A 10,823-nucleotide genomic window follows, 5' to 3' on the forward strand; every position below is an offset into this window, starting at 1 on the left:
ATACTAATAATCGGTGTTGATAGAAGGAGGCTCTGTCGGAAAGTTTTTCATTTGGGCGGGGAGCAGGACTAGATGTGAATGGCCAAAAATGCTGAATATGTTTGCGGAAAAGAATGGGACATATAATAATAACATTTGAAGGAACACGTAGACAGGTTTACTGAAATGCACAACGATACGACACTGAAACATGCAATATAAGCAATAATGTAAATATAGGAAACTAACATGAGAAGGGAGGCTCTAGGAGTGATACCATTGGCTTAAAAGGGTCATGTGATGCAGCAACAAGTCATGGGATTTAGACAAAGATGCAATTTAGGACAAAAGCCAACAGTCCAATTTTTTTTCTTTCCAAAATATATTATCAAAAAAGGATAATTTGGCTACATCCCACCACACACTCTGCCGATAGCATCACTGCGCAGCTGGAATATGCGAATAACTACGTTCTACAAAATAAAACGTAATCTTTTACAAGTTTATACTTTTGAATGATGTTCTATGACGCAGCACAGACAGAGAGAAAAATAACGCAAGAGATAGAGAGAAGAAAGATTAACACAAGTTATTCCTAATAAACATTCAACATGCTTCAACAGTTTTCTAAAAAAAACCCTAATCAACAGAGAATCTCTTTTTTGTAATTCCTTTTTTTTTTGTATTTAATTTGGCTCTCTGAAATAAAAGCGAGCGCACATCCCTCCCCGATGTATAAATAACTTTTTAACCAGGGCGGGAAGGCGGACAGGTTTTCAGGGAGCCAGAGCCAGAGTCCGGAGGGCTTCATCAGGGTTGTCTGCGGTGGTCAATCGCTGGAAAGGGCCAAACGGAGGAGCCAGTCAGGGATTCAGGACGTGGTCATGGAAGATGGGTCGTTCCACATGGCCGCCACGTCTCTGAACCTGTGGGAGGACCATTGGTAATTGAGAAATAATGTCCTTAAAGTAACCTGCTGTTTTACATAGCTTTTCTTTTAGCTGAAGCTTTCACCCAAAGTGACCTACAATAAGTGCATTCAACTGTGAAGAACTCGGAAGAAAGATGCACTACATTCGCCTCAAATCAGCCACAAAGTTGTAAGTGCTGGTGCATTGGTTTCAAATGAGCCAAATCTTTAAGTACTTGATTTGAACAATGATCAATCTGAATACGTTATGTATCCTGAGGGAATTAGATTTCGTGACAGGTGCTTAATTTAAGAATAAAATAACATTAATAAACAGCGAAATGCAATTTAAAATGTGCACATATTACTACAATATTGGTCAAAGAAAATATTTCCAGATGGGTGTGTTACAAATGAATATTAATTATTATATGAATTGCTGAAAAGCAGATTATTGCTCAAAAGTACAGTAATAATTCTAGGTGATCATTGCACAGTAGAATATTAACTAGAATATAACCTGAAGAAATTGCTTGCTGACGCAAATGAACTAATGTGTAAGAAGAAAGTGAAGAAGCAGGAATATTTGGATAACAGGGAAAGGGTTCCATATGAATGGACGTCAGAGAAAAAGTTATACACATTAAAAAGGTTCATGAAACTCCCAATGTATAAAACATTTAAAAGATTTAAGGTTTCAACACATCGACTACAAATGTGGGACATTTAGGTTTTTATTTTGAAAAACTGACACTAATGCATTGCTCGATTTAAAAGTGACTCTTAACTATAATGTTTAAAAGATGTTCAATAGTTTAAGTATAGTTGATAAATATCCACAAAGTATGTAATTCACTGATCAATTATAAGGGATAAATGCATTGGTAACGCTTACTCAGCATTCAAACCAAATAATGATAAATATTTGTTTTGATAAAGAACATACTGTATGTATAGAATATTGCATGGTCAGATAGTCAATGCAAAGTATTGCAAAGCTGAATAAATGGTCAGGTTATGTAGCCCATATATTTTCCATATTGCACAGTTTAACAATGATTGAACTCATCAGGGATGAAGTCCAGGTGCCTGTCTTTTGACTACTGACTTGTAAGGCCTGACTCTCTGAATAAACTTTGTCTCTGACCTTGCATTGATGAGGTACTGGGCCAGGCTGATGTTGGCGGGGGTCCCTGTGATGGTGATCTGGCGCTCCGATGACCCTTCCATGGCGTTAGCAATTTTGATCTGTGCCCCAGACATCTGACGGATCTCGTTGATTTTGGTTCCCTGGCGTCCGATTATGCAGCCTATTAGCTGGGAAGAAAATGGGGACGGGACTTAGGATGGCCAGAACAAATCAAAGACACACATTTTTATCTGACGCCATATTACACTGCACTCGATGTGATGCAATACTACGGGTCATTGTCAGCCTTTCAACCATAACTCTTATATTCCTTTCATTGGTGCAGCAAGTCTTTTCCATTAAGGCCATTCACTTTACAAAGCCAACTGCCTTTGGCTGCACTATATCTCTGCTGTGGTCCTCTATAGCTGCAGCTGTCAGATTGTATTGCTAGAAGCTAAAACGGGAAGCCATATTAAGAGATAATAAACCAGTTTGTTTGACTCTGTGGTCGAACAGCATTTTTGAATTTGTGCTTTGATAGATGACTAATGCTGTGCAGATTTTTCAGGAATTTAATGTATAGTTTGAACACTCTTATGTATTAGTTGTTGTAATCTTTATGTAAATAGCCTGGCATCATTGTTGTGACTAGCTTTGGTTCTCATTGACCTTTATTTTCAGAATGTTTTGGTTTCAAATAAGTGTTTTAGTTAAGGGTATAGTGTATTGAAAGTGTAACAGAAGAATTATGGACATACATTATAAAATCTGTGACTTTTGTTATAGTGTCGTCAGATCAAGGCAAATCTGTTATGGAAAATTAAACAAAAAAGCACTCAGGAGAAGACATGTCACACATTAAGACAAATGTACTCACATCATTGGGAATGGTGAGTTCATGAGTACTGGCCTGGTTACTGGCATCCAGACCTGCTGCTGCACACAGGAAAAGGAAATAAAATAGAGTTTGGCACATTGAGGGAGTGAACAGCATTGATGAGATGTAGTCCATGGTGTTATTTAACTCCCTGGCTATTGACCAGTAGAAAGTCTGGCTCTGTAAAACTCCTATCACCTGACACTTGATTTCTACTCAAAAAAACATGAGGCAATTGCATCATTACAGAAAGATACGAAGGGGACACCAAAGAACAAAAGAAACCTCAACATCAACAAGAGCAAACCACCAGCAGGCCATGTCAATGGCAGTGCACCACAGAGACCATTAGGACAACCACGAGAAGAAAAGAGTAAAGACAGGAAGAGAAAGAGAAAAAAAGGAGGTAGAGAATGTGTTTGTCTCTACAGGTAAAAACGAGAGAAGGAGCTTTGGTAAAGAGGGGCGTCGTGTAGGTGGGTACGTACCGGGGAAGGCAGGGGTGGTCTGTCCGAGGGGGTTAAAGGGGGTTTGCTGCATAGCCAACTGGTGGAGCTTGCTCAACTGCTGAGGGGGGGAGGAGGAGGACAGCAGTGCTATGAGGTCATCGTTAAAAAAACACACTCTCGAACACACACACTCACGCGCACAGACACACACAAACAGGTCTGTCCGAAATGCTACAAGAGTAGAGAGAGGATCTGAGGAGTAGTAACAACACAGACAGGTGAAGGACAAAGACTAAGAGATACAGAGAAAGAGAGCAGAGAAGAAGAAGCTTGTGGAGGACTTGGCCTGAGACTGTGGTGATGGAGTAACAACCGGTGACTACCATTTTAGGATGATGTCAGATTTACCATGCCATGTTTTCAGCAATGGTCCACTTGCACTATTTATGTCACAGGTTAATTGTATTTTACACGCCTATCAGCTTTTGCAGATAAAGCCTTTGAATCTTGAATTGAATCTTGACTCTTGATTTCCAAATTGGCTGCACGTTCATACTCTCAAATAGTTAGATGCAGATGCTTGGTTAGACACCCTTTGACTTGACTGTTCTCACTTTTAGTGTCATTTTTCAATCTGCAGGATAGTCTTATAGACTTCAACAAGTGGTTAACATTTCCTAATGTATGTGACATAAGATACAGTAACATGTTACTTTTTATACACTTTGCTACCTGACTTTTTCCTTTACTCTAGTCCAAATGAATATGCTCACTGGCTATAGGCAGATTTGTGTGCCCTAAACTAACGTAGGTTCATCAACCAAGCCAAAATTAGACAAGTTTGGTGTGAGATCGCTTTAGAACAGGCTGATCATCTCGTCTTCCATTTTCATTTGTGTTGTTCATTTGGGAAAGGGGGAGTTTCAAATATATTTAAAGGAAACTCAATCATAAGTCACAGCCACAAAAGCTGCCTTTCATACTATTTTTGTCTTTTTTTAAATTCTTTATTTTCTTGGTTCTGATTGTATTATTTTCAACTGGCAAATAAGTCTTCAACAATTCCACAATGGCTCCGGTTACTATAAAGCTGCAACCCTATTGTATGCATGTTCTAGTTGATTTGATATAACAGTAAAACCACCAGCCATCAGGCCAAGCTCCATGAGGTGAAATGCCCAACAGAGGGCAGGGAGGAGATAGTCAGAAAAGTTAGAAGATAAAGGAATTACATATCAGAAATAAAGCTGTATTAATATTAGCAATTAATATTAATATGAGTGGAAAGAGAGTAAAGAGCCTGCAGATTTGGATGCAGAGACAGAATAATGGAGCGTGCAGTGTGCACTGCCTCGTGGGGTTCGCACTCACGTCAGGATGAGGGATGGCGTACTGTCCTTGAATGGTATAACCCTGGAAACAAGAGAAGAGCTTATTGTTATCTCATTACACCAGCGGAGCAAATATCAAAACATATAGCCTATTATAGAAATATATTTTAGACAAGGGAAAACTAATCACTCTACAACAAACTATACGTGATGTAAAAACTGTTGACTACCACACTCTACAGACACATTTTTATTTTATTTTGTATCACTACAAATTCATGCACTATTCATCAATCAGATCCAGTTGAACTCAATCAATAGGGGACAACACAGACAGTGGGGGGGTGAGGGGAGGCGTGAGGGAAACCAGATGAGCGGCCCTAAAACGAGTGATGAGATTGAGCTTTTAGGTGGTGGTGGGCCACAGGGGTCAGAACTGAGCTAAATTCATTTCATCAGCCAAGAGAGCGAGCAGTGGTAGACCGTCACCAGAAAAATAACACGTCTCTGCATTTGGTCAGTAAAGTAGAAATTGGAAGATTTTGTATTAATAAATAAATAACCGACATCTAAATGTAGGTATGTTTTGCTTTCTTAATTTCCATGAGAATATTTGAACCAAATACAATTAAACTTCATATTTGACTGGCTAACCAACAGCTTTCTGTTCATTGACGAGAACAACACTTAACCTGTCATTATTCATAGAGTATTAAAAGCCACATTAAGCATGCTAATGGGAGTCTTATATAGAACTTAATTAGCCACTTTTGTAATTATGAATTCATTGATCAATTTAATTAATTGGTTGTTACATTTAGATTTGCTGATTTTCCTTATCCTATGATACAGCAAACTGAATATTTGGGTGATTTTTCCAACCTTAAAGCTACTTACTTTGTTTATATAATAGCTTCAACTCTAGCGTTTCATACGGATGTGATTGCAATGGTTAATTTATTTTTCTTCAATTGAATTAAATGTATATCTGTTTTTACCATGCAAATGATCCTCAGTGTTTTCACATTCATCTCCTGTAATTCACACCCCGTCCAGTAGGTGTCTCTACGGAGCTTCCCTTCCTTTGTGTACACCTGATGCTCCCCTGCACGGGTCGCTTCGAATTATCTTCCCGAGTACGTCGGGTGTCTCTTTCAGTGTAGGTTCTATGTTTGACTTCCTTTCATTCAAGCTCACCAAGTTAGTTTTGCTCAATCACTTTAGGATGTTGTTGGTGCTTTCTTTATTTTAATTTGAGTTAGCTTGATGGCATACATACGCACTTTTTATTTTACACTCAATATTTGTATCATTGGCTGCTACTTCAAGACTTAAGACTGTAACATCACTGTTGTGAATTAACCCTCTGCAAAATATACATTTACATGTTTTTATCTTAATGTTATTACTAGAAGCTATTTCCACTACAATTTATGTTAACTTACATTTATAATTCAGCTATGTTTTACCATGAATGTGTGCTTACCTCTTTATTTAATGTGTTAGTCTTTTCATTTTTTTTTACCTTGGATTTGAACTCTCCCCTTTGCTGTAACAAAGTACGTTTTAAATAAGGATTTCTGATTCTTATGGCAGTGTTTTGTTCACTTTTTCAGTTAATGTCTTTATCCAAGTTCTGGTTTGCGTGGCTGCAGGTCATGGAGGACAGTGAGGGCACAGTAGACAGCAGTGATGTGTCATGCTTGTCAGGGGGGCTCAGGGGGAGTGAGGGAGGGAGGATAAGTGAGAAAAACCTGGTGCAACACTAACAGGCAGTGGCTGGTGCTGCAGTAAGAGGCTGAGGTTGGCCGTGGACGCCCCCAGTGGGTCTGCTCTTACCTGGCCACCTGAAAAAATGACAGGGGTGGAGGCAGGCTTGGGGCGGTAGGGGATAGTGGCACCTTTCGGTGGGGACTGAGGAGAGCAAAGGAGGAGAGAGTGGGGGGAAGAAGAAGAAGGGGTGAGATGTGGAGAGAGTGTTAGAACAGAGAGAAAGAAAGAAGTTGCATAAAGTGAAACCAAGAGGGACAGTGCCTTGGGGAGGACGACCTGTGACACAAAGTGCTCTTCAGTGTGTTCATGCCCACAGAAAATGTCCAAATCGTGGTTCAGTGCACAACTAAACTTGGATTTACCTGGAACATCACTTTCAACTGGATAATGATGAGTCTACATACTGTGTTTGCAATGTCTAAAGTCCATGTTTGAGAGACTTACAGTCATGTCACATATCTCCTAGTATCCATGGCTGGTGCCATCATGAAGGCCCAATGGAGAACTGGCTGTGCAGATAGTTCAAATTAATGGTGCAGGAGACGGAGAGACAGTGTGTAGCCCTTTGATTTAAAGTATGAATTGTTGAGGACAGTAACAAACAGTTGAGTTTAAGTATTTTCTACCCTGCAAAAAACAGTCCTAATTGTTTGATACGTACTTAATTTCTGCTTTTTTGTGACTGGAGCAAGCTGGGTAAACTGTCTATATAAGATTTTAACAAAAATATTTAGAATGCACAATGAGGTTTTTGATAAATAATTTTCAGTAATTTAGATACAATTACAATGTATGTAGTACACTTTTCTGTAATTGATCTCATATCTCTATATCAATATACTATCAATATTGCCCAGACCTACTTGTAAAGACCTAAAATGTACAAACCAAGACGTCAGAGCACAAAAAAACAATCAAATGCATTGGTTATGAAATAGTAGTAAATAACACAGTAATTAACATTTTGTAATCAGAGAGATGCAGATAATCCTTCAAATACTCTAGTATGTGCTAGTATTTATAGTTTTCATTGTTAGTGGCAGAAAATTCAACACATATGCACAAAGGATTTTTTTAGAAAATGAAGCCGAATGTAATGTAAAATATTCTATTTATCAATTGTGTTTTGTATTAAATTGACTGGCTTACATCTTAAAGATTACAGCTGTAAGAAAACAACTATCTTTCATATTCCATATCATGCATTTGAATGAAATGATTCCGATTCTGGTTCAGTGTAAATCATGTGAACTTGATATTTCCCTCTCTGTGGTACTGTACCTCCAGCATCACCACACAGATCTGTTTGACACACTGGATGATGGCTTCAGGCGCTCCGGAGATCGTCACTGCTCTCTCCGTGGAGTTGGGCAGCATGTCACCTGCAACCTGGACCTGAGCTCCTGTGGACTAATATTTAAATCATCTGAATGAATGCATTGACATGTATGTAAAGGGATACTAGAGCAGAAAAACACTACACATGGGGGAATATAAAGGACAACAATCTTAAATCATTTTTTTAATCCCATACATTTTACAAAGAACTACAGTTGAATAGAGTTTAAAAAAAAAATGTAAAAAACAATTACGCCATGAAGTAAATTAAACAGCTTAATGTGTATTTAGTCTAAGAGAAGACATGGTATAAAAGCAAAACATGAATAGCAATGTCTTTGCTGTAGTTTTGCCTTCAAACAAAGTATTCTAGTTAGTTCAATGAAATATAAATAATATAATGAATAGACTACCTCTCTCATTTCTTTGATTTTGGAGCCTCCTTTCCCGATGAGAGAGCCGCACTGGCTGGCCGGGACGACGAGCCTCAGGGTGACCGGGGGTTTACTGGTGGCCGGACTGTTGCTCATAGAGTTTATTATATCCTGAGGGAGGAACAAATGCTGTTATCAGACCAATATACCATGTATTTACAGAGGTAGCAAGTTTACTGCACCAGAAAGTATAGTCAACTCTTTTAGATATGTGCACATTGTATTTTTTCCTTAGTTGTTATATTTGTATATATCTGAAAATACTTGACATTAATAAACCTTATATGTGTTATTACGAATCATTTATAATATACACCTTCTAACTGATGAATAAAACGGTTAAAGGGCATTTCCTTTGTATGTGTACATCTGGAAAGTCCTCTTATTTTCCACCTACAAACTGATGTTGTTTTTTTTGTGTTTTGGAGACTCTTTGGTTTGGCCCTGCTTTGATACCCACATCTAAACCCTTTTTCAAAGGGTGCTGCAAGGTTAGATCAGCATATTTCTGTCCTACATAACAGAGCGAGCCTGCTTTGTATTCATTAGGAGACGCAACAGTACTGACAGTAAAGCCAGGGGTGGGAACTGAGTACTTTACTTAAATACTGCACTTAAGGCAAATCTGAGGTACTTAGTATTTTTATTTTAATGCCACTTTCTACTGTCTATATATTTGTATTTATACACTTTCATGTACAAATGCCAAATATAATTCAAGCTTCTCAGATGTGAGGATATGCAGCTTTCCCCCTTAAATAATTGTGTTCTTTTAGTTTGAAAAAATAATCATTGTAAAAAATGTCCCTATTTCGAATCCATGTTATTGGGAAAGTAATCAGCAGAATATTGCATAAGGAAAATATAAAAAAACAATATTCACAACAAATGAACTACATCATTTAAAGGGCCCATGTCATGCTTTTCCGGTTATTACCCGTCCCCTTGTGTGTTATGAAGCTTCTGCATGTAAACGGTCTGCAGAGTCACAAACCCTCAAAGTACACCCTGTAGCGAGTAAAACTCTAACACAGAAAAGACCTGTCTATGCTACCCCAGAACGCCTCATTGGAGATTTTTATTTTTCCATTTTTTACTTCCTGGGTACAGTGACGTGCCCATACCCAAATGGACCCATTGGTCCAAATGGACAAATCCGTGGAGCCGTTACGTTAAGTCAGTGGATTGGTCCAAATTGACCAATCTGCGGACTTCCTCACACACACACACACACACTCAATCTTTTCTCAGCTGCAGCTCCGCCGATTTCTCCTCCCTGAGACGGCGGGACGCAGCGAGGCTGTGAGTCGGTGTGTGAGCACACACACAAACTCCCAGCCAGGCTGCGGGTGTGTGTGTGTGTTCGGGCTGGGTTTCGCTGTGTCTCGCTGTCTCGCAGACGGCCACTGGGCACAGGGAGGGGGGGGGCAGGAGCTCCAACAAGCCGTTTAGGTCAGAGAGTGAATACACAAACTATACAGAGATGCTGTATGAGAAACCAATGTGAGTTGCACAATATAAATGTATTCTAGTAGACCTCAACAATGGAATTATGATCAGTAGAAATGGCCATGACATGGGACCTTTAAATAATAATCGATACAATTGCATAACAGTAAGTTCTGTAAAATGTTTTGCCTTTCTCTGCAATTAGTATTTTTAATTGTCTTCTGAATATGCTTACATTCTTTTATTTCACTTATTTAAATCTAAGAGTACTTAAAGGAGCAAAGGATCTGAGTTCTTCCTGTACCGCTGTGGCAAATGTAGTGCTTTGATTTAGTATAGTGCTGTACTTTAAAGTGCTAAAATGGTGAATGTGTTACCTCCTCGAACTTGTATGCTATCATGGCGAAGGCCTTGAAAATAGCATCTGTGGGCCCAGTGATGGTGACTATCCTCTCAGGGCAGTTCCCCTCTGAGATGTTGATACGTGCACCGCTCTATAGGCCAAACAACAATTACAGGATTAGGAAAAGAAGCATATGTTAAAAGCGGTAACAATACTTTTCTAAAAAGTCCTTCTTACATCTTCACGCATTTTCTTCACCGTTTCTCCTTTCTGGAAGTAAAAGATAAATAAAGATATAATTGCAGTAGGCGATATGACTTTTGACATGGTGTGCTTGTGTGTGTGATATACCTTTCCAATGATGCTTCCAACCTCCTGCAGACACACAAACAAACAATGTTAAGTGTATAAGGGCTTGACGTCACCTATTGTTACCAGGTAGATTTGAGGAAATATAAACAAGTAGCCGCGTGTCTCGGTACCTTGCCGTGCATCAGCAGCCTGATAGTAAGGGTCACGTTCAGGCCTCCTTCTGATTGGACCTTGATGGGCTCCATGTCGGGATTGGATGTAAAGGAAGGGGCGTGGTCACGTGAGAGAGGAGTTCAAGGGCCAACGCGAGTGTGATGGTGGAGTCAGCCAAGCGGTCACCTGCCAGCAAAAACAGTTTCAAATCTTTTCCTCTGCGTCTCCTTGCTTTAAGGTAGGGTTTACTTATGTACCAATCCGCAAACACAGTATAGTTAAGCGCTTAATTTAGGTAGTGAAATGTTAATATTCATGCAAAAGGGGAAAAAAAGACAGATAC

The 10,823-nt window shown here is 39.2% G+C and overlaps 1 protein-coding gene across 2 annotated transcripts; it reads right to left on the reverse strand.

Moving 5' to 3' along the window:
• Positions 1–850: 850 nt before the first annotated feature.
• Positions 851–10,572, reverse strand: pcbp3 (poly(rC) binding protein 3). 2 transcript variants are annotated; one of them, XM_034113726.1, is made up of 12 exons: positions 10,498–10,572; positions 10,367–10,390; positions 10,253–10,285; positions 10,050–10,166; positions 8,203–8,334; positions 7,733–7,861; positions 6,518–6,592; positions 4,719–4,760; positions 3,387–3,465; positions 2,899–2,951; positions 2,037–2,206; positions 851–905 (listed from the first exon to the last, which is right to left on the reverse strand). In XM_034113726.1, the coding sequence occupies exons 1-12, from the start codon at positions 10,570–10,572 to the stop codon at positions 851–853; spliced, it is 984 nt and encodes a 327-aa protein (XP_033969617.1). The 2 variants fall into 2 exon arrangements, with proteins under 2 accessions (XP_033969617.1, XP_033969616.1); XM_034113725.1 differs by having other exon boundaries at positions 3,387–3,462; positions 6,449–6,592.
• Positions 10,573–10,823: the final 251 nt, after the last annotated feature.

Source organism: Trematomus bernacchii, unplaced genomic scaffold, assembly GCF_902827165.1.
Source record: "Trematomus bernacchii unplaced genomic scaffold, fTreBer1.1, whole genome shotgun sequence".
In the NCBI taxonomy this organism is placed as follows: Eukaryota; Metazoa; Chordata; class Actinopteri; order Perciformes; family Nototheniidae; genus Trematomus; species Trematomus bernacchii.